Source organism: Suillus clintonianus (assembly GCF_016758775.1).
Source record: "Suillus clintonianus strain FC179 chromosome Unknown DEU56scaffold_3, whole genome shotgun sequence".
NCBI classification, from domain to species: domain Eukaryota; kingdom Fungi; phylum Basidiomycota; class Agaricomycetes; order Boletales; family Suillaceae; genus Suillus; species Suillus clintonianus.
In genome coordinates this window covers 749,200-770,285 of record NW_024539227.1, presented here as the reverse complement: position 1 = coordinate 770,285, position 21,086 = coordinate 749,200, and the positions used below count along the sequence as shown (strand labels likewise).

The 21,086-nt window shown below is 49.0% G+C and overlaps 9 protein-coding genes across 9 annotated transcripts; 5 read left to right on the top strand and 4 right to left on the bottom strand.

Moving 5' to 3' along the window:
- Positions 1–3: 3 nt before the first annotated feature.
- Positions 4–937, top strand: DEU56DRAFT_768672 (uncharacterized protein). Its single transcript, XM_041351250.1, has 4 exons — positions 4–137; positions 195–362; positions 420–525; positions 582–937. Exons 2-4 carry the CDS (start codon positions 308–310, stop codon positions 640–642), a joined length of 222 nt encoding a protein of 73 aa, XP_041214918.1. The 5' UTR covers positions 4–137; positions 195–307; the 3' UTR covers positions 643–937.
- A 528-nt stretch (positions 938–1,465) lies between these two features.
- Positions 1,466–4,848, top strand: DEU56DRAFT_319240 (uncharacterized protein). The gene is made up of 3 exons (XM_041345638.1): positions 1,466–1,699; positions 1,761–2,989; positions 3,046–4,848. Exons 1-3 carry the CDS (start codon positions 1,615–1,617, stop codon positions 4,633–4,635), a joined length of 2,904 nt encoding a protein of 967 aa, XP_041214917.1. The 5' UTR covers positions 1,466–1,614; the 3' UTR covers positions 4,636–4,848.
- Positions 4,849–5,042: 194 nt separating this feature from the next.
- On the bottom strand, positions 5,043–5,964 carry DEU56DRAFT_724397 (Sas10/Utp3/C1D family-domain-containing protein; the record flags this gene model as incomplete). The annotated part of the gene is made up of 4 exons (XM_041347817.1): positions 5,043–5,487; positions 5,549–5,610; positions 5,662–5,717; positions 5,778–5,964. 4 exons carry the CDS (start codon positions 5,962–5,964, stop codon positions 5,043–5,045), a joined length of 750 nt encoding a protein of 249 aa, XP_041214916.1.
- A 68-nt stretch (positions 5,965–6,032) lies between these two features.
- On the top strand, positions 6,033–6,765 carry DEU56DRAFT_906861 (splicing factor 3B subunit 10-domain-containing protein; the record flags this gene model as incomplete). Its single annotated transcript, XM_041356854.1, has 7 exons — positions 6,033–6,131; positions 6,183–6,238; positions 6,305–6,333; positions 6,390–6,413; positions 6,472–6,493; positions 6,542–6,665; positions 6,718–6,765. 7 exons carry the CDS (start codon positions 6,033–6,035, stop codon positions 6,763–6,765), a joined length of 402 nt encoding a protein of 133 aa, XP_041214915.1.
- A 1,194-nt stretch (positions 6,766–7,959) lies between these two features.
- On the top strand, positions 7,960–10,672 carry DEU56DRAFT_319141 (uncharacterized protein). The gene is made up of 4 exons (XM_041345637.1): positions 7,960–8,766; positions 8,822–9,064; positions 9,116–10,165; positions 10,225–10,672. The coding sequence occupies exons 1-4, from the start codon at positions 8,153–8,155 to the stop codon at positions 10,481–10,483; spliced, it is 2,166 nt and encodes a 721-aa protein (XP_041214914.1). The 5' UTR covers positions 7,960–8,152; the 3' UTR covers positions 10,484–10,672.
- A 188-nt stretch (positions 10,673–10,860) lies between these two features.
- Positions 10,861–12,642, bottom strand: DEU56DRAFT_906859 (uncharacterized protein; the record flags this gene model as incomplete). Its single annotated transcript, XM_041356853.1, has 14 exons — positions 10,861–11,157; positions 11,217–11,265; positions 11,319–11,550; positions 11,603–11,664; positions 11,794–11,853; positions 11,905–11,951; positions 12,034–12,062; positions 12,109–12,122; positions 12,171–12,199; positions 12,249–12,287; positions 12,347–12,361; positions 12,422–12,441; positions 12,494–12,526; positions 12,585–12,642. 14 exons carry the CDS (start codon positions 12,640–12,642, stop codon positions 10,861–10,863), a joined length of 984 nt encoding a protein of 327 aa, XP_041214913.1.
- A 632-nt stretch (positions 12,643–13,274) lies between these two features.
- On the top strand, positions 13,275–14,979 carry DEU56DRAFT_318934 (WLM domain-containing protein). The gene is made up of 5 exons (XM_041345636.1): positions 13,275–13,556; positions 13,613–13,618; positions 13,670–13,770; positions 13,819–14,115; positions 14,173–14,979. Exons 1-5 carry the CDS (start codon positions 13,385–13,387, stop codon positions 14,773–14,775), a joined length of 1,179 nt encoding a protein of 392 aa, XP_041214912.1. The 5' UTR covers positions 13,275–13,384; the 3' UTR covers positions 14,776–14,979.
- Positions 14,980–15,122: 143 nt separating this feature from the next.
- DEU56DRAFT_906857 (SNF2 family N-terminal domain-containing protein) lies at positions 15,123–19,556 on the bottom strand (the record flags this gene model as incomplete). The annotated part of the gene is made up of 19 exons (XM_041356852.1): positions 15,123–15,269; positions 15,320–15,378; positions 15,430–15,466; positions 15,518–15,544; positions 15,600–15,829; positions 15,880–16,130; positions 16,183–16,449; positions 16,499–16,786; positions 16,847–16,894; positions 16,943–16,985; positions 17,034–17,144; positions 17,193–17,667; positions 17,733–17,742; positions 17,790–17,930; positions 17,980–18,051; positions 18,104–18,193; positions 18,242–18,668; positions 18,718–18,774; positions 18,824–19,556. The coding sequence occupies 19 exons, from the start codon at positions 19,554–19,556 to the stop codon at positions 15,123–15,125; spliced, it is 3,513 nt and encodes a 1,170-aa protein (XP_041214911.1).
- A 151-nt stretch (positions 19,557–19,707) lies between these two features.
- DEU56DRAFT_969682 (beta-lactamase-like protein) lies at positions 19,708–21,086 on the bottom strand (the record flags this gene model as incomplete). The annotated part of the gene is made up of 4 exons (XM_041359414.1): positions 19,708–20,417; positions 20,470–20,609; positions 20,660–20,904; positions 21,071–21,086. The coding sequence occupies 4 exons, from the start codon at positions 21,084–21,086 to the stop codon at positions 19,799–19,801; spliced, it is 1,020 nt and encodes a 339-aa protein (XP_041214910.1). The 3' UTR covers positions 19,708–19,798.

Below are 21,086 nucleotides of genomic sequence, written 5' to 3'. Positions count from 1 at the left end.
CATCAACAAGCCCCGGGTCAACAACTTACGAAGAAAAAGGTCCGCCAAACTCGAGCCAATATGAACTTTTCCTCTCTTCGACAGACCACACCCACATCCCCTTTCCACACACCTTCCAACTTTTGCCGATCTCAACGGTAGGCCGACCCGATTATTGTCCTCTTTCCTAACTCAATATTGATGACGCTTTCTAGTTAGCTTACGGGTTGAACCGTGCACTGCCCCTTTTATCAGCGTCCTTCAACGAGTTCGCACCAACCGAGTTTTCTCGCTTATACTCCCGAATTATTCCCCACTAGCTTGAACTATGGCTCCCCGAACAGAATCTAAGACCGCGTCTGAGAAGCCCGCAAAAAAGACCAGTATGTCCCGTCGCCACCAAATACGTAGTTGGTCGCTTATTTGTTTATTTTCTCTAGAGTCGTCCGGTGGTGGAAGGAAAAAACTAAGCGCGTTCAATAAATTCATGCAAACTGAGATGGCTCGTCTGAAGGAGGAGGAACCCGACATGTCCCACCAAGACAGGTAGACTTATTGTCCCGCCCCCCTACGTCTGTCTGCTGATTCCACCCAATCTCTAGGTTCAAATTAGCAACGTCTAACTGGAAGACAGCAAAAGAAAATCCCAGGGCTGCTGCCTGATTCCCATATTACCTCATCGCTACGATCGATTACTGCTTTGCGCTTTCCTCGTTCCTTTGGCCACCTGTTTACCTTGTTGCCCCTCGCTTCTGTCATGCCATATCTACACATTCGACTGTTGAGCTGTGCGTTCCTTGCCGAATATTATTCATATCGCCTGTCATTCTTTCTGTAGCCCTCATTCCGCGATTTTTCTGTTTGGGGTTTTCGCTGTCATTCTGCTTAGTGTTGCTACTAATTTCACCGTATTCACGCCGCTAGTTGACTTTGCATTGCAATTATTTTGTTGCTCTCAGGCCTGCGTCAAGTGCTCATGTCTTCGCCGCACTAATTAAGTTGCCAACCGGAGCAACAGTTGGAGCATTCAGTTTGGGGTGCGGGTTGCCGGGTCAGTTTGAACCAGGAAACGCGGGATGAGATCATGACACGACATCCGATAAATGTATTGAATTAGCAAGAGTACCTGACGCCTAGATCTTTGCCGGACAGCCTTGCTGGAACAAACCGATATTCACATGGACGCAGTACAGTTTGAAAGCCGAACACAATAAGGCGGGGCGTTAAGATTAGGGTCAACCAGTTTGGAATAGGCTGTCTCAGATATTCTGCTGGAGATTGTCAATTGGGACAGAATCCTAGAGTCTTCTGAGTCCTCAGGTGAGTTCAATTTCATAGGAACTGAACAAGAAGCGGTTAAACTTGGGTTAAACGAACGTTGTCGTCGTGCACGACGTCGACCGTGGAAATGACGTACTTTGTATGGCAAGGAGCGCTAGCCCCTAAAACGTGTTCCGATGAACTCCGTTTCATGCCATCGCAGGCGCCCTATCAAGCTAAGTCTGCTGTCGTCCTGTAACGCCCTTTTCCGCTTTTCTTTCTCTCTCTCCGTCCTCTTTCTATCTTATCTTTCTCTCTATCTGCTCTGTCAAGCTATATCTCTTTATCACTTCCAATTGTATCAACCTATTACTTATGGAGCAAGCGCTCTGCGACGATAACGAGGATGACTTGTTCTACTTCGATCCTTTTGAACTGGCGTTGAGCCCCATCGATCAAGGTCCGTTCCTTTCTTCCCCCCTTGTGTTGTTTTCCTACATCAATCGCCGCCCACAAAGCAGACATCACCACCCAGCGAAACCGGCCCATGGAAGCAAGTGGACAGCACAATACAGGACCTAATGGCATGCTGGGCAAGGGCAAGAGCCCCTCGTTGCCGATGCCCATCCCAGCAGTAGCTTCCTGTTGCGATTCCCCTATAACACCTCCAGGAGTGATGCCGCCTACCGCTGAATCATCTTTCGAGGGTACTTCGTCATCATCCGTTTCCATTACAAGGGAACATAATACGATATTGGTATCACCAGATAAGATTAGCGTTCGGGGAGAAGACCACGATACACGACTCGCCGAATCATCGAGCAATGATGATTGTATGTTTATGAATGCCTCATTGCTCGGCAAAGGGAAAGGAAGGGATCTAGCTTACACGTTGCCTCCACTCTTATTCTCTACAAGCGACTTGGAATATCGCACCGTTGGCTGGCCGTCCGCTGATCCTGGCTCCCCAACCCCCACTGCAGGACCTTCCTCTTACGGTTCAACTCACACCTCACCTCCCTGCGCATCCTCTAGTCTATCTCACTCGGGCTCCCAGGCCCCTGAGAATAGTGTGCAACAGCATCCGGGACTGACAAGAGTGCCCTCTCGGAGGCGATCACTGTCCAACCTGTCAATACATTCCACACGTTCCTTAGCTGCTCGATCTATGTCGAGGATTAAAGTTAAACTGGGCTCATCATCCAAGGGCCCAGGTAATCTTGCCCGTAGATTATTGTTCAGGAATAAGGCCAGTGCAGCCACGACATCAATAGATCTCAGCCCTGCCGGCTCTGTTTCCGATCCTTTCTTAGGGGACCCCATAACGGTTGGGCAAGCTAATTGCCTTCCATCATGGAAAAGCCCCGATTTCCAGCCTTGTCCGGACCTCGAGTATCCATCAGATACACCAACAATTCAACAGAGCGTCGGTGGTCCTGAGAGCCTCAGTAGCATCACAGGCAAAGGCCGTTCATATTCCTCTCCGCTCCCTCAGTCTGTCTTTGACATCATTCCTCATGGCACTAGTGACGTCTTTGTCCCCGTGCCTTTAGCCCTGCGAAATCTCTTCGATGAGGCTTTGCCCAGAGAACTGAAATTGCAGGTCTTCTCAGCCTTAATTTCCCTGCACGAAGACGAATTTCAGCTGTGGAAGTCGTCGGGACGATGGACTGCCTCGAGGGCATCGTCATCCAAGTATCGCTGGATAGGGAGAGATCGTGGGATGCGCGAATTGGTGAAGCTGAGCAGGGTAAGCCTGATGCATACGGTGTTGCAGTATGTGCAATGACACATGACATGTGTTAGGTGTCAAAAGCGTGGCGTTCACTTGTCTTTGATGGTCAGCTGTGGATGGATGTCGACCTCAAGGCATTCCCAAACCTTCCGGCGCCCTTCCTTCTGCGTCTTGCAGAGACGCTTGGGCCATTCATCAAGAACGTGGATCTTACCGGGCACATAAAGCTCGATCACAGCACTCTGGGACAAGTCACGACCAGCCTTTGTGTACGCTCCGCGCCAACCATCGACTTCGCCTATACACAACTCTTGGACGTAAACCTGACAGGTTGCAATGCGCTGACGACGCAGTCATTACACAACCTCATCATCCACTCCCCGTTTTTGCGCAGCCTTTGCGTCAAAGGGTTGAAGGCCGTCGACAACACTACTTTCGACGTTCTTGCACTCTGCCCCCACCTGACATCCCTGAACATGGGTCGTTGTTCCAATATTAATGGAGACGGGCTCCACCGATATGCTAATGCCGTGCTAGAGCGCCACGGCCAGCTTGCGCTGAAGGAGCTCAGACTATGCGGATTGGAGGGTATTTATGACCAGGTCCTGGGAGTTTTAGGCAGAGCAGCGCCCTCGCTGGAAACCCTTGACCTGAGCTATTCTCGTACCCTGCACAACTCGGCGTTGGAGGCTTTTGTGGCATGTGGAGAAGAAGAGAAGGCAACGGAGAGCGTGGTGCTGACTGCACGTGAGGCTGGGCGAGATGTACGTGATAATGGGCGCTACCGAAGGCGAATCACGAAGCTCCGACATCTGTCGCTCTCGAATTGCAAGCTGCTAACAGACATCGCATGCTCCAATTTAGCGTATGCGGTGCCACGTCTAGAGCTGTTGGAACTAGCGAGCATTGGGACGGCGATGAAAGATGAGGGGATTGTGAGGCTTTTGGAGACGACGCCACTTCTCCGAAAGCTGGATCTTGAAGATAACGCGGATATCACCGACGCCGTCCTGAGCGCACTGACCCCAAGTCCTCCAGAGGGTTCCAGATCAGGGTCAACACAGCCCCTGCAGACGGGACAGGCGCTGGAGCACCTGGTTGTGTCATATGCTACCAGTCTCAGCAACGAGGCCTTCCTTTCTCTCATCCATAACTGCCCTCGCCTTAGGGTGTTGGAGGCAGATAGCACATGCATATCTGGGGCTGTCCTCCAAGAGTTCGTGCGACAGGCGCACGAACATAATGTGTCCGATGCTACCCTGGTTGCTATCGACTGTCGTGCCGTGGGTGAGGGCTCTATCAAGGATGTTGCTGCGATAACCCGCCCTCGCAAAGGCTGGTGTGGCTGGGACGCGCGGAAGCTCGCGTACTTGGACGGTCGGGACAAGGAAGAATTGAAAGTAGGGCAGGACGAGTGCGATGAGAAGCGCATCGTGATCAAGTCATTTTATAATTGGCAAGTTGTGGATGCTGTTCGAGCTGCGCGAGAGCGGCGTCGGCGAAATTCCCGGCGTGCAGGCAACGGATCCTCAGATAATCTTGAGGATGCTGCCCAAGTTTCGGGGCGCATGCGGTGGTGGTCTCCCGCTGGGAGGCGTTCGCTCGGTACCAACACCCCAGATGGGGCGATTGTTGATCGAGAGGGATGTATCATGATGTAGACCTTTTATACTAGTACGCTTTAATTTTCCTTTTGATCTGTTTTGCAAAGTTGATTGTACACTTTACCCACGTAACGAGCATTCTTCGATGTATTACTGATATTTCCCTGTTGTTCACGAGTAGGTTAATTGTATTATTCCAGATCATGATGTAAAGAATGAGAGAAGCGGAGACAGTAGTCCCAGTACGTGGCTGGCGTTAACCTGTCGACTTTTTCTCCTTCCGTCGGGCTTTCTTCCCTGCTTTTCGTTGCTGCGCTTCATCGGCTGCTGATAAAGGAGTATTTTGTCCTGACTGATCTGGTGTCTGGGAAGCTGAGACGCTATCTGCTATGGGTAAGGCAGACACGGGCGATTTCTTTTTCTCCTTTTTTGATTTCTCGGACTTTGAAGAATGATTACGATCATCATCCCCGTATCCTGTGAATGGGTGAGCTCTGGCGAGACGATGAAAGTGTCTGGCCAAGACTACCTGCAAAAGGATCTATCCGTTGTCGCTTGCGCCTGCCCAGTTGTTCTTCGCGTTCTGAGATTTCAGTTTCAACCATCCGCGATTTACCCTTGTCCTGGGATGGCAGCGGCAATGCTTCTTCTTCCATGGCATCCTCGTCGTGCAACACCTCAGCCTCATCGAATACTTCGAGGTCCTCTTCTTCTTCACTACCCAATTCCTCCAGGTTCTTCTCGTACTCTGCACGCTCCGCCATTTTGCTGGTAATTTTGACTGGAACACGCTCGCTGCTAGAAGCAGGTCCATTTGACGCATTATTTGATTCGTCAACTTTTACAAGCTTTGCTTGGGCGATGGCGTGTTTAATAAACCTGCCAGCAGCAGCTTTATCAATACCAAACCTCTCTAATAAAACAGGTTAGGATATTTAGCATGAGAGTGAACTCTAGGCGCAAAGAATACTTGCTTTTCTCTTCGGATTCTTCTGCGCTTTTGATTTTGTCAAAGTATTGGCGAATGCGGTCCTGAAATGAGCATAAGGCGGGTTAAAAGTACACCCCAAGAGATGGGCGCACCAATTCACCGATGACAGGGTGGGTCCTGGGATCGATTCCTCGTGTTTTCAGGTATACTGTATGTGCGATGAGCAGGATTAGACGAGTTAGCTAGTGTTGGACGATAAAACGCGCACCGAATACAAGATCGTATAGCACATACGGTAGAATCACTTGTAATTTGGCCTGCTGGATGGTTTCGAGGGCCACAAGGGTCTCGGGAAGGCTCTTGGTAAATAGAGGTTCGAGCTGAGTCTCGAGCTCATCGAGGGATGCGTGAAGGTTGGCCACTTTGGCTCGTAGTTTGTCTTCGTCGGAAGCCATGCTTTGGGACAAGCCGCGAGTTTACTACAAAACGTAAGTCTTTGCTAGCTAGACTGATTGAAGAGACAATGAGTTCCTTCGTCACGGTCGTCTTCGATTCTTTCTACAAGGCACGTGGACATATCTCAAGTGAATCACGTGGTAGAGTAAAAGATAAATTTTGCCAAGTGAGGTATCACATAAGCACCATTTCCTTTTCTGTCTAATAAATCATTTAGCAAAATTCACATAATGTGAAAATCTCAAAATTAACTCCTTTCTCTCAACGATCATGGTGGGTTTCATGAGCTCCATTAATCTGACTATTCTGACGTGTGTATTTGCAGTCATCTGAACTTAGGTATACTGCTAACACGCAGCTGGAGCATTGTGAGTGCCGTTTGTTTTATTCAGCCTAACACATCGCTGAGGTTCCTTTTTCTCAGTACACGCTCGTTACACAGGAACCGGTACGCGTGTTTCTTTATATCTTAGTGGTTCGTTTCTGATGTTCCTTTACTTCTTCAGGTCACGCTGACTTGACTAAATAGTACGCCAACCCTTTGAATTTGCATTACCTATACTGAGCATGCAACAGTGACTGGATTACACACCAGCACAGAGATACGTTGTCGTCTATCGTAGGACACCCGCCCTTGCTTTCGTACCTAGCTCTTGCAGATGGAGAAGCACTTGGCCGGACAAGGTTCGAGATGACAGAGGTATGTCAGCCCAGTCTAAGAACTTGGATCATCGTTTTGATAAATCCCTCAGCGAATGCTGCAGCCCTGTGGCCCCCCTCCCAAGAAAGACGAAGATTGAACTTTCTTCTGTATCCCTTTCGCCGTACCTCCGCTTGGTACAGGGATTGTATTGAATGGGGGCCCCTTTTCGTCATAGGTTATCTATCCATCATTGATGCTCAGGATCTGATGACATTCAAACGTTCTAGTTTGTAAAACATTTTGAGATGTGTTTATAATCATGACGTCTGTACTCAATCGAGTGCCGTCTTCCCCTCTCGCTGTCAACATATTTCCTGGCGCTTATGATGGGCCCTGGCATGATGTGAGGGTCTCGAATTGAACGGTCAGATAAGCCCGAATATCCCCCTTTGTGGCATCAAGAAGATGCTTGGCTTATTATGGCAAGTTGCTTTCAGGCCAGGGACTTGTGGATTGGACGAGTTGTGATTTGGCGTTGACTAACACGAGGAGACATGAGAGACAGCACTGAGCGATCCTCTCGGGGATGAAGCGGATATATGCACATCATCCATGTACGGGTATATGTTCATCAATCGTCATCCGCATCAACTGCTCGGAGCTGCGAGTTGGCAGTCTAGTGCCAGGACCGTGGAAGATCACCCTGGCGCTGTCAGTGATTATGGGGAAAACGTTTCGTCTTGGCTTGCGGCATGTACATACATGGTTTAGTACGACTTTCCCTGCCGCCTCCATGACACTTTGATCTAAAAGAGGGTATTGCATGATCGCTGGGCGCCATTAGAATCTGCCGTTACTGATGGACCGTTTTAATCCGCTAGTAGGCTATTGCTGTACACCGGGACTGCTTTAGTGATTTATGACGGGAAGCTTGACTGTGTTGGTTCAAGTGCGGTTTTAAGCAGGAAGCGAAAGCGAGCAGGAAAGTGGATGAGATGAGTGGGTGCTGCATGCTGGCCGCTGTTGTACTCCGAGCCTTGTTCTTGTTTCGGGGGTATTCAAAGATCCCGGCGGAAGCATACTTAATTTGGGATCGAGAAATTACCATAAATGGACAGCCATTGTCGTCGGGTCACGGTACAGCCATTGTTCCCTGATTAGATGAACTGTTCCGGAATTTTACCAGATACCCTAACGCTTTGTTTACCGCTTGTCTAGATCCTGATTCATGAACAAGGTACGAATCTTCTGTGATAATATTATCCACCCTTTTCGAAATTCATCACCTCCTTACAATTCCCCACCATCAGTCAGCTTTGAACCTGCTGACCAGGACCACAAATCCTCAGGCTGTCCTCCAACTACCACCACACCCAATCTGGCCCTTGCGCAGTCACATATAGACTGCGTACGCTTTACCCTGTCGAACTGGTTCTCTTTGTCTTTAGTGCTTTCTGCAGCCCTTCTAGCAGTCCACAAAGGCCCCTGCTTGCCGCTTAGACTGGCCACAACCACTATATTAATTCTACTTGGCCCTATACACGATGGTGTTGGCAGTTTCATTGCAACCTTTTCCTCGCTCTCAGTCCCATTCTCTCGGCGAATGCTCTTCGTCGTCCGATAGCACAATTCTGACCCCGCGATCGTCATTTTACAACTTCCCAAGAAGCCCTTGCACTCCGCCCGGCTCTTGCAGTCGCCCCAACTCTTTCAGCAGTATTGACTCTGGCTACGCCAGCACCATGGGGCCACAGTCTGATGCCGACTCCTTGCGAAAGCGCAGCTTCAGGGGGAAACACCTCGCCCCTTCCGATGCAGATATGTCCCGACCTCTCACACCCATAATGTACACCTCGTCAGGAGATCTTTCGAAGCCCAAGAGGGCGTTTCTCCAGAGGAGAAAAAAGTCACCATGTGACGTACCCTCAGAATCATTTCCCACGACTTCGTGGCACAGTACGAGCACAGGCACCCAGGATGAAACAGATTTTTCTAGCGAGGGAGACGAGGATGTCGAAATTATGCAGGGGATGCCCTCCCCTGCCAAAGCATTTCAGGCGAAGCATCACTTCGCCACAAGACGAGGCATGATCCATCATCCCTACCCTCCCAATCAAGTACCTTACATGCAAGCATACGACCGTACCCTTCTCGATAAGTGAGTTATTTTGCTACCGCATTCCTGTGCTTAGCACTGACAACCATCATCACAGCGACCGTTTCTCGGATATTCTCTTGCAACGTCTCAGCACCAACGGGACACCATCATTTCTCACATTCAACGGTAACCCACCCACTACCATTCTTGACGTTGGATGCGGTGCAGGGCATTGGGCCATTAGGGCTGCAAGACATTGGCCGAAAGCAAGAATAATCGGCATTGACTTAATTGCTCCCTCCAACTTAAATGACGGCATCGCCACCCCTTCAAATGTGGAATGGAGGCAAATGAACTTGTGAGTAAAATGTCTTTCACATTGTCCTGCTTTACTTAGACGGTCGCTCAGCGTCGGCCACCGAATGGGCTTCCCAAGTGACACGTTTGACCTCGTGCGGATGGCAAATCTATCCCTGTGCATCCCCGTTGAAAGTTGGGAAGACGTTCTCACGGAAGTCATGAGAGTTTTGGCGCCCGGTGGGCGCCTAGAATTGATTGATGATCAAGCCTTATTCCCAACCGTAAAGCCTTTGGAACGCCCTCCAACTTCGCCGGCCGCCACGAGCGTTTTCCCTTCTCGTGGTCATTCGTACATCGAATTCGATGACAGCGAATCTGATGATGAGAATGAGGAGGCCGACGATGACTTCAAGAGTACCAGGAGCTCCCCATCCATTCACAGCCAGGACGAAGAATCCACGCCATATGATGCCGCTTCTGAATGGACGAGAAACGAAGCCAATGCGACACATCTAGAGGGTTTGTTCGCAGAGATGCTCTGGAGCAAGTACAAGATTCGCACAGACCAAAGAAGGAACATAGAAGAAGTCCTGGATAATGTCTTCGGCCGATACAACTCTCAGAGAGTTGCAGCGATGAGTCTCGCCATCGCACCCCCTGCGCCCAATTCAGACTCAGATCTTGACCAAGCGTCATTGTCGAGTGGAGACAGCAAGAGCCCGAAGAAGAAGAAAGGGGAAGCATTCAAGCATTGGATTGCTGTCGAATGGGACAAGATTGAGAACAAGGGCAAGAAGGGCGACCGTTCCAGTGGAGAGAGCGTCCTGTCACCCATACCCCAAGCCATCAGTGCCAAAGCAGCATGCCGCCTAGGTATCTCTTCTTCTGCTGCCACTTCCCCTATTTCGCGATCGCCCCGGCATTCAGTAATTCCTCCACCCTCCCGTCCCGCACAATCTCCCGGGCTGGTCCTGTGGCCTAATACGCTGATTGAACTGGGGTCTTTCGAGCTTGAGATGCACGCTTGCAAGCACATGCAGAGTTTGCTCGGGTGCAAAGCCGCGCTGCATGAGTACGCGCAGGATTTTTTCCGTGACGCCGACGGAAATTCTCTTTTGGATGACGCAGTATTCGATGATCTCATTTGGGACTATGAGTGGTGAGTACCTTTTAACTGACTATTTTCCCACAAAAGTCTCATGTTCCACCGATTTAAAGCTTCCGCCGCAAGCGTTTCAACTGGCCAGAGTCAGCGACTACTGAAACGGAAAATTCCGCTCATGATGAGACCTCCGTCACTCCCAATCACAGACTTTCAGCCGACATAACTATGCGTGCACGTCCTCGAGGAGGCTCAGACGCCAGTATGAAGCAACCCGAGTCATCGCGCTATTTGAAAGACGAGCTCACCTTTGTGCGCTCCATCTACGTGTACACTGCCAGCAAGATCGCCGCCGACGATATTATTTTATCGTAAGAACACCATGTACCAAACTTCATTTTCGCATTACCTGTATACCCTTCGCAACTTTATCCGACGCTCTCGATCCGGATCCCAATAGTCCTTCGTTTTGCTTTCCTCTTCCGCTCTGCTATTGATTATTGCTATTTGCCATATCACTGTTGTCACACCCACATCCTGCATTCTCTGTTGTACTTTCACCCTCACTCTCACTCATTACTGTAATACGGTTGTGTCACACATAGTTATGCGTCGTAATATCCGGTACCTTACATTGCATCCTTTACACCGGCTGCGTGGGCCCAGTCCTCTGTACACGTATACGTACTGTGTGTACAGCCGTTATAGAAATTGGTCCATGATCCATTCAATTCGCAATGTTCATCAAAAGTCTATATCTCCTCAAAAGCGATGATCTCTGTACTCTCCTTAGGACTCTCAACAGCACTTTCTTCATCGTCCTTGATCGGCCGCGTCTCATCATCTTTCATCGATTGGGCATGAATCGAATCCAGGCGCGCAGTGTCTTCACTAGTGTTGACTCCTGCGAAGCGTATTGACCCGGTGACCATAATGGGTTCCGAGCTCATCCGGCGAGAACAGTGTTCCTTGAAGTTAATCACCATACGGGTGCCAATCACGGTCTCGACAAGCATGATGAACGGAATTGATATGTTTGCGTGCAGTGCCTGATGACCGATGACCGATCAGTATTACGTCAAAGGAAATGAAAGAAAAAAGATCTCACAGCGGCATTCCGCCACAGGCCCATAACGATAGCGCACATTGCCAGGTTTCTAGATGCGGTCGGTTATTAGCAGGTGATTAGGAACGGAATGACGATACTGACATGAAGAAATATAGGATGCTGTCTCGCACGAGTATGCTCATGAATGAGTTCACTCGCAAGCTGGAGGTACCAGGGGTGGCCCTCCTATCTCTCATGTTGTTTAGGGAAACTTTGATGGCCAGGAAGAAGAGCAAGATCTCGAAGCAAAGGACGGGTATGAACAAGTAGGTGAAGTTTGTGTTGATCCCAGAGAAGCTGCACAAGTGCTTTCCAGGATAAGGCTCGTCAGTGACTGGTGATATGGAGTGAACAAGTGTAGCTCCATATTTCTTTGCAGTACGCACCAACTAATTTGCTTGTTGGGCCGATGGTCCTCCAGATAATTACAACGACAGCGAGGACCTCGCTGAAAAAAGAAAAGACCAATATCATGAGTATTCGCCTAGACCGCCGGTACATGGCGTATATTCGAAGTTGCATGATGCCTGTGCGAGTGGTGTGAATGTTGAATCATACATGAACAAATGTGATTTACACTGAGTGAGCCATGAACACAGAAGGGTACCCCAAGCTCGGACCTGGAAAAGTCGAAAGCCTTGGGTAAAAGTCAGATGCTGTTCATCTGGAATCCGAAATCAATACTTACATCTGGAAAAAAACGCAAAAAACGATCATCATCAGCAAGAGGTACGACTAAAGCGCGTTATGAATCATACTCCTGTAAACAACTTCATGAGAAGACCGCACATTATACGCTCAAGCTGCACAGGCTCACTTGTGTCGAAGCAACCTCAGTGAGGCACACTAAAGCGCGTGAGAGAAGCGACTTGTGACATAAATGTTGACATACGATATACACCGAGGCTGCGAATGTATCAGACCACTGATGCAGAGCTAAACGCAAGGGCTTACATCACAACGGAATCGCCCAAGTAGCGGTCCTAACAGAAATGAAGACTAGACAAATCCATACTTACTAATTGCACATACCAACAAATACAAGGCGGCCACTAATGAAGGCGGCCTCCGCTAGACTCATCGGCGAATTAGCAAATGACGAGCGGACTCCATTTCAAGTTTTGACTCACCCATATATAGTCTATCTAAGAGTCCAGCAACATTATTGAGTTTTGCCCATCGATCATGGGTCAACAGTTACTCACTTCACGGCCGAAGGTCAATGCTGAACAAGCGATACCTGAGTGTGCGGTCATAAAACTTGGTGGATTGCATACCATGATCATACAAGACGGCAACGGCGACAGCAACTGCAAGCAGTGTTCGGATCGAATTAGATTGAACGTCGGGAACATCCTAAAAACTAACTTTGCACGTAAGAAAACGAACTAAGGTCTTGTGCTGTTGTGGATACAGCTGAAATCATGTGTAGCAGTGTGCTCAGCTACTTCCAAGGGGTAGAAGAGCTCTGGGGGCAAAGATCATCAGACTCGGAGTTGTTGGACGACGGAAACGGCAGCTCCATAATCACACGACGCTTATAAGGCTTTGATGAGCATTCCAGAAAGCACGCACGCGTTTAGGGTCCTACTATTCGGGCAAAGACGTTGATAACAAAAGGGGTAAAGTCTAGCGCCAAAACCTTGATTGCGACAAAGATTTGACAAGGACTTACGTTGAATTAGTAACTTCGGGAGACTCATAAGGCGAGAGCCCAGAACACGAAAGAACTTCTGAGGCGACCGGCGGTAACCGCACAATTTTCACGACTCGAGATTGACCGTCATCAGGCCAGCCCGACTTTTAGAAACCTGAGTGAACAAAGTATAAGACGGTGACATGAAAAGTTCATGGGCGGCGGCGAACTTGAAGTACCGCTTAATGGATGGCATGCTTACCTCAGAGTGCCTCAGGTACTTTGGGAAAATTTGCAGCAAATCGCTGATAGCCCGCATGCATGAGCATCATGTCATTGTTATGAGCGTCGCATTATTAATGCAATGGCACCTGGCAGTCGCGGTGTAACATATGTAATTGATCACTTAAAGCTGACTAAGCGACATGCTTGATCACAGCAGCTTCGAGCGCGCTCGGGGCCCAGCTCTCCTTTCTGCCAACAGTTGGAACTCAGTGACGGTACTGACCGCTTTCCAGTCGCTCCAGCATACATGTTGCAAACTTTCGTAAAATCATTCACTCACTTGAAAGACCGCCCACATGCAGATCGAGCCTTGCCCATGCTTCAACGGGTAGCGGCCCTAGTAAAGCCTATCATGAGGAAACATGGCTGGATCTTGCCGTTATTGTCTGAGTTTTTCCCCGACAGCCCGAATCTGGTTGGTAAGTTTTATTCCAGCATCACTAAAAGCTTCTTCACAAGGTCCCCCATCATGCAGGGTTGAGTGAGCGTTGGACAGATTAGTTGTTTATTGCGCTTTCTGACACACTTTCAGATGTAAATGGAGGAGAACAGATTCTTCTGAGACTGCGCATGCCATGGGCTCCCGATACCTTCTATGAGGAAGATCAGGTTGTTCGGATAATGCTCCATGAGGCAAGAAATTTTTTTAACATGTCGAGGCCACTAATAATACTTCAATAGCTTACTCATAATGTCCATGGCCCTCACGACGAAATTTTTTACAAGTTTCTAGCTGCCCTCGAGGACGAATATGACACACTAGTGCGCTCTGGTTACGCTGGTGAAGGCTTCTTTTCTCCTGGGCAACGATTGGGCGCAGGGGTATCGCACGACCTTCCGCCACACATAGCTAGACTCAGAGCTCTTGAAGCTGCTGAGAAGAGGAACCGCACAAATGGTGTCCTCGGTAGTGGCGGCAGATTAGGAGGCAGAGTCACTGCGTTGCAAGGCATGAATCCTCGTGAACTAGCCGCACAGGTCCTGAGTCAACGTTTTCCGTCTACTAAAAATATACGTTAATACTATATTTCGCAGGCTGCCGAGCGCAGAAAGCGCGATGAGATCGAGTGTGGGTCGGGTACGCTTGCCCAGCGCGAAGCTGAGAGAGCGGCCAAGGAAAGCATCGAAGACATTATCGACCTTACGGACAATTCTCCTCTAGAGCCGTGGTCTTGCCCTCTGTGCACACTTCACAATGAGCCGATTGTGCTGCAATGTGCAGCATGCTTCACTGTGCGTCCCTTCAACTCGCCTAGGACTGCAAGTCAACCACGTGTTATTGCCGGACCATCGAGGACACATGATAATACTAGTACTTCCGGATCAACGTCTGATGCACGAGGACAATCCAGGGTCCTTGCGGTGAAGCAGCCAAGCAATTTCAAAGCATCAAGTGACCCAACACCTCATCCTCGCAAACCAGCCGAGACTTCAGCTGATGATGGACAATGGTCTTGTGCAGTCTGCACGCTCGTCAACGACAAACAAACAAACAAATGTACCTTGTGTTTAACAGGGCGTCCTCAAGTTTCCCCTATGGGGTGGACTTGCATAATGTGCGGCGAGGCTGACATGCCCCACCAGTTTTGGTCATGTCGATTTTGTGGCGCGATCAAGACGGAGAGCACTTACGGCTGAATCGGAATTAGTGTCCTGGAGTAATTTCACATCCCCTGGGATTCCAGGGCTCCACCTTACGATATATCATAATACCTTGACTGCAAGGACCTTGATTCTGATGGTTTTCCCTCTCGTGTATTGTTGTTTGGAGCCATGCCCTATGTGTATCGTACGATGGAGTAATAAAATCATCACTCGCGCGCGACGCCGCTAGAGCCGCTATTTTCATCTAGTTCAGCTGCGTCTGAATCGTGGGTTTAAAATTCCTGACTTGAGTCCAAATCAACGAGTGATTTCTCATTCCGTAGACTTACATGTAGTTCGATGTCATTCAAAGAGATGCACCATTTACACAAGAGCTGTCATTAATCATCACCGAATATAACCTTCAGGTTCTGGAGACTCTCTGGGTCCGCTTTACCCGATTTATCGCTTCCCCGGAACGCCTCTTTGACGATGGCGGTCTTGCGTTTTTGGATCTGGAGTATGCGACCTTCGATGGTGTGATCAACCTCGAAGAAAGTTCAATGGATATGACGAGGAAAGATCAATACAACCTCACTATGAAGTGTTTGACATATACCGTTTTTTCTTGGCCTATTCGGTGCACGCGATCAATGGCTATTACAAAAATCAGTAGTGCCAACCATGTACGGATACCAAGACGCCAACCTTGATTTTCTGTAGCCGCGTTCCACCAGCAGTCCATCTGAGTAATATGCATCAGCGTGGCAGGGCAACAGATTACGATGGCACTAACCATGAAGACGTGGTTGGCGCTCGTCAGCTATCGTTTGAAGTAACGTTCAGTAAATTCAAGCGGCAAGGTAGCTTGGGCTTACATTCAGACCGACACCGCCTGCTTTCAAACTGACAATAAGGACTTTGGGCTTCCGCTCGTTCTGCTTGAATTCTGATATGGCAGCATTGCGCTTCTTGAGGTCCATCGATCCATCAAAACGATACCATGACAGGCGTTCACGGTCCAGAGCCACAGAGATAAGGGAAAGGAAGGACGTGAACTGCGAGAAGACGACAGCACGGAAGTATGGGTCTTGATCTCGAAGTCGTCCTGAAACAAGCTCAGCCCAGGACGGAACGGACCATAAGTGTAGCACTCACTGAGGTTTTGTACCAACGCATCCAGTTTCGTAGACGATCTAAAATCATTTCGGCGCAGGAAGACTTCTGATGTCGACGTCCCTTCTTTTTCGTCCCCTGTAGACTCCTGATGTGGGCTATCTTGACCAGACGATCGGAAAACCTCAATGAGGTCTTGCTCCTTGACTGGTCCTTGCGAGCACGTCGGGCATCGTGGCACCTCTCCCTTGTCCGTGCACGTCCCAAGATATGATATAATGCATTCTTTACAGCTATACTATAACGTTAGCAGTGGGTCGATAAAGCGGACAGCGTTAGACGCACCATTGATGCATACAGGGAGGAATGATGGACGGTATCTGCATTACATCGAGGCATATTGGGCATTCCGAATCACTGGACGTGTCAAGGTTAGCTAGAACGTTCTCAGCATAAGCCGCTTTCGAGCTACTCGACACATCATGCTCTGAGATGTCATTCATAAGCGTGTCCACGTCGATCGCTCCATCTTTGGAGTGTCCAGAGGGTTTAGTCTCTGTCCCATCGCTAGTATCAGCGACGAGATCTGGATGAAGCACTGCCCGACGCAATCTTGAAAAAGAGTTAAGAAGTAGGATACGTCACGCGTCGAAAGTCTCACCTCATAAGCATGGCAAGAATGTGGGTGTAGTTTTTGCCCACGAGCCCCTTCGCATTGAGCTGATCGAAGTTCTGCTTTGCCGCATTGTAAATAGAGTCGTATATCTTTTGCTCTGCAGGCGTGAAGTGCAGTGTATCAACAGTGATCTCCTTCGCAGGTAACTCGACAATGCGTTTTCCAGAGTTATCACGCATGTTCTTTTCGCGTCGGAGAAGGACGCTCTCGAGGATCACTTGCACTATCTCTATTGCTTTGGGATCGCGGGCAAGGAATGGCACAGTAATGAAACTGGCGAATTGCTTCAGCCTCAACAAACAACGAAAATTTATGAGGAGGGTAGACACATACGAACGAAAGAATGAATACGATGACCACGGGGTATACTCCAAGAATTGTCTGACACGAATCAGTCAAACCGTTGTCTAGTACACTATCGTCACTCACAGGAGCGAATGAAGGTCCTCAAGTTTATTGACAATGGGAGTTCCTAATCATGATTCAGCGTCTGGATTATTAGAAACGCCAGTGTAGTCACCTGTCACAGCCCATCTACGTCTAGCACGAACAGCATACACAGCTCGTGCGGTCTTGCTTGTCCTGGACTTACAGTGATGAGCTTCGTCCAAGATCACTCGTAGCCACTCCACTTCAAAAGCCATCAATTAAGGGATTCTCGTTGATCCCTAGGACATACCTTGAAAAATAGAAGATTGGCCGCCGGACTTGAGGAGCTTGGAGTGTTCGGAGGCAAGTACGCCGTAGGATGTAATGATCACAGTGATAGACGCATCATCCTTTGAATCATCTTCTATACCGTCCAAGTCTAACCTGTTCTGTCCATGCCAGACAGTGACTTTAAGGGTCCCTGGTGCACTTGATCGCTGGAGTTCATCATGCCACTGGGAGAGCAGTGAGGTAGGAGCAACGATTAATGTTGCAGAAGGGCCTTTAGTAGGCTTCTTCCTTTGTCCGGAAGCTCTTGACCGGAAGGCGTTGTCAAGTTTCAGCTGACGAGTGCGTGCAAGATCCCTAGAGGTATCGTCGGGAAGGATGGGTTCCGGCTCTCGATTCATGTGAATGAGAGCAGATAACATAATGGTTTTCCCCATTCCCACTGAGGTAGATGAATCAGCTCCGACTACTGTACAAAAGTCGCGGGGACGCACTCTCTGCGTGGTGTGCCAGATTAAAAGATTGTTGTTATGAGCAAGGTAACGTCAGATGAAAACTGCACTTTACCATCACTGGCAGGGCATAAGCATTTATCGACCAACGAATGCTTGCTACTTACGCGAGGATCCCTCCTTTGAGTTTGCGTTCGGCTTTAGGAAAGTCAAGACTGAGTTCTCCAGAGTAAGGATTGAAGTAGAATGGTTTCTCGTCTTCAGTCAGGTCTATTATACCCTCCTGGGGTTCGGCCGGGAAAACATACCTATAAAAACAGTTGACCGCTGTTCCTGTAGCATAGTTGAGGGACTTACTCGCTCCACAGAGGGTGCATAGACACAGCTTCTCTAGCGGATACTTCCCCTGATTCTTTTGAATGCATCCACCTTGTGTAAGTCAGTAAGAGAGAACAGGAAATTCGACGGTATTCTGGCCCACATAAGCGCTTGTTTCTGGTACCCCCTTAGTGTTAATGTAAACGTGTCAGGAGGATCCATCTCAGCCATCGATTGATCATTCTTCTGGGCTCTAGAAGACTGTCAACATGACGGCCTGACATCACAAAATAATACTCACTTCTTGTAGATTACATCCAACTCGTTGTCAGATAGCTCCTCGCCTTCTTCTACTTCGATCTCCTCGTCGTCACCGACAATTTCAATTTTCTTCTTCTTGGCACCTCCAGGATGTTGCGTCAGATTCTTGTTCATACCATCAGTTTCATTTTCCGCGTTGCCATTATCTTGGACGTGGGCTCCCCTACAAGGGCGGAGGCTAACAGCTTCGAAGAGAGAGAGCAGCGCAGATTTACGTTCTCTGAGAGTTTGTTCATCTTGGGTTTCTTGTCCCTGATTGAACATCGTTGTCGGCCCCTCCGCTGAAGTACTTGGTGGCTTGAATGCAGATGCACGGATATATACAGATAACGAGACTATCAAGTCCGCACCAGAATGCAGAATGGCTGGGCAGTCCACCACTGTACTGCCTTTGAAGTCGACAATCCCTGGACGCTGTATTAAATACTCAGCTAATTCGCATGGAAGATGAAGTACCGAAGTCAAGAAGTCTCGAAACCCAAGATGAGACATGCTGCGGAAGACGGCCAAACTCTGGTTGAGATGTGTGAGCACCCTTACATCCTTTGCAGATGAGGCTCACCGAAACCACGGTCGTTCGTAAGGCGAACTACCGTGTCAGCTTTCTTCGTCGTTTTGGGCGGCTGCGATTTCAGCATAGCACCGAGGGTGAGTTGCTTCTTTTTACCCTTTTCTGGAAGGGCTTTCTTCTTTCCTTTCCCTGAGACTGGTAGGCCAGATTTAAAATCATCAGGATTATCTCGTTCGATGCGAATGATGTCGCCTGGTTTGATATAACCTTTGCCTCTGACAGTACTCCAGGCATTCCCGACAAGAAATGATCCAAGATATGCAGGATGATCAAATGATGCTTGCCCTGTACGTGTCTGGACCTTGGATGGCGGCGAGAGTCGCCTCTTCTTGACTGGTGGTTCTTCACCAGAAGGACCTGGCACCGGCGAAGAAGTTCTGAGAGAGGGCTCTGAGGACATAGTACTGACGCTGGAAGCTCGAGGAAGGTCTTCAGAGGAGGGTATCTCCAGGTCGCTTTCACTGTCATCACCATTCATAACTAATGACGAATTGATCGCAATTGGCCTTGGTGTTTCGAATCGTGGAATATCTTCATCGTCGCTGTCGGCAAAGAACAGGCGCTTCCCGTGTTGGGAGTAAGGTGGACCTGATGGGGGAGCTAGTTGGTGAGATGCTGGCTGCACTGGTACGCCAATCTGAGACATTGTCGAATTTACGGCGTCGCCCTCATCATCTGAACCTGCAAAAAAGAGACCACCGCGAGGTTGGAAATCCTGGGTCATGGAAATGAGAGATGGTGGTGCTCGAGGACGATAGGGCTGACGTGCCAACGCGACTCATTAAATGAGACGCGTTGGAATTGTTTGGCCGTGTTAGGATCCAAAGCTGACTTCCAAACCGCGCAGCCCCTGTTGAAATGCTTATACACAGATGGGACCGAGCAAGTACTCCTCATGAATTCCAGCATTCGTATCTGTTTACATGTTCTGATTGTTTTACAGGTTAATTTACATCGCCCTATTCGTCACTTCCTGGACTTCTTCTCAAGCTGCTGACTTGCCCATGCGTTCAGCGGCTGCGGAAATAAAGGCATTGTATCTTCTTCGCGTTTCTCCTGTAGTCTCTCTACCTCGTGCGCCAGCACCACAATGACGTTGGCCATCTGGCTCATCTCCGTGAGTTTCGTGACTGTTGCCTTGGCTACGTCCCACTCTTGGTAGTTCAACGAAGATATCTCCCTCACCAAGCCGGCAGAGGACGGAGCATAGCACTGGCGACTGTGGCAAGTGTCAGCCGCAAGGAGGACGAATGCATCTTTTGCGACGCGCGCCAAAGCAGTCATATGTCCGCTCATGTGCCCAGGTGTGTCGATGAGGTAGAGCGAACCGTCACCAAACAAGTCGATAGCGCGGTCAAATGATCCCAGTGGTTGAATGAGTCTTGCGTGAGGCATATCTTGCGCTGGGGACGCATCCGCCGCAAAATCAAGATAACAAACGCGCTGACCAGTTGGCAAGGCGTTGTACTTGCTTCGTGGATCATCAGGGTATGGATTAAGTGTGAAAATCTTGGATTCTCGACTCATCACGAGCGTTGCGCGGGAAAATGGTGCGAGATCTCCAACGTGGTCAAAATGTAGGTGACTGTTAACTCGACATGAGATGCAGTGATCGAAGTCGCATCGGTATTGTTTACCTATAAATTACGAAGTTTATGTCCTGAGGTTCAATAGGAGGGTCTGCCTTCGCAATGATGTCCACGATGTCTTCGTCGCATTCTACTTTGAATGTAGGAATTGCGCCTTCCATTACTGAGGGGGCATAACCTTCTCCGTTCTTGGACAATAGTTGGTAACGGAACGGTCGAAACTCAAAAGAATACACACCTTTCTCAATCCAAGATCAAAGAAGAGTTTTCCTTGCTGCGGGTGTTGTAACAAAAACGCGAAGGTGGGGACTCTGGTCCCTTCCGGAGTGTCATCAGACTCGGGTTCATCCCTGACACAGTCCTGGAAGACATCTTCATGGAGAAGGAAAAGAGTGCCGGCAACGATTGCAGACACAGTTAGATAAACTTGGCTCTCGCCGTCCGCTGGTAGATAGATGGAGGTCATCGTTGAAGATATGCCATCTGTTATCTGATTATCACTTGCAAGGAACTTTTCAAAACGCGTTAAATAATTGCATGTAGCTACCATAGCACATAACACTTCTCCGCCAATCAGTGCAATTTTTTTTTACGCTCTATCACTGGGAGCTCAAAGTGTAATGTTCTGCCATAGTATGATTTGAAGAACAAGATGTGGATGCCAT

Excerpts from the sequence above, each read along its gene's own strand:
- DEU56DRAFT_768672 (XM_041351250.1), top strand. The coding sequence starts at position 308 with ATGGCTCCCCGAACAGAATCTAAGACCGCGTCTGAGAAGCCCGCAAAA. Across the intron at positions 363-419 it reads GAAGCCCGCAAAAAAGACCA|AGTCGTCCGGTGGTGGAAGG; the intron begins GTATGTCCCGTC and ends TATTTTCTCTAG. Across the intron at positions 526-581 it reads GACATGTCCCACCAAGACAG|GTTCAAATTAGCAACGTCTA; the intron begins GTAGACTTATTG and ends CCCAATCTCTAG.
- DEU56DRAFT_319240 (XM_041345638.1), top strand. The coding sequence starts at position 1,615 with ATGGAGCAAGCGCTCTGCGACGATAACGAGGATGACTTGTTCTACTTC. Across the intron at positions 1,700-1,760 it reads GTTGAGCCCCATCGATCAAG|ACATCACCACCCAGCGAAAC; the intron begins GTCCGTTCCTTT and ends CCCACAAAGCAG. Across the intron at positions 2,990-3,045 it reads AATTGGTGAAGCTGAGCAGG|GTGTCAAAAGCGTGGCGTTC; the intron begins GTAAGCCTGATG and ends GACATGTGTTAG.
- DEU56DRAFT_319141 (XM_041345637.1), top strand. The coding sequence starts at position 8,153 with ATGGTGTTGGCAGTTTCATTGCAACCTTTTCCTCGCTCTCAGTCCCAT. Across the intron at positions 9,065-9,115 it reads GAATGGAGGCAAATGAACTT|CGTCGGCCACCGAATGGGCT; the intron begins GTGAGTAAAATG and ends ACGGTCGCTCAG. Across the intron at positions 10,166-10,224 it reads CTCATTTGGGACTATGAGTG|CTTCCGCCGCAAGCGTTTCA; the intron begins GTGAGTACCTTT and ends ACCGATTTAAAG.
- DEU56DRAFT_318934 (XM_041345636.1), top strand. The coding sequence starts at position 13,385 with ATGTTGCAAACTTTCGTAAAATCATTCACTCACTTGAAAGACCGCCCA. Across the intron at positions 13,771-13,818 it reads TTCGGATAATGCTCCATGAG|CTTACTCATAATGTCCATGG; the intron begins GCAAGAAATTTT and ends ATACTTCAATAG. Across the intron at positions 14,116-14,172 it reads CTCGTGAACTAGCCGCACAG|GCTGCCGAGCGCAGAAAGCG; the intron begins GTCCTGAGTCAA and ends TATATTTCGCAG.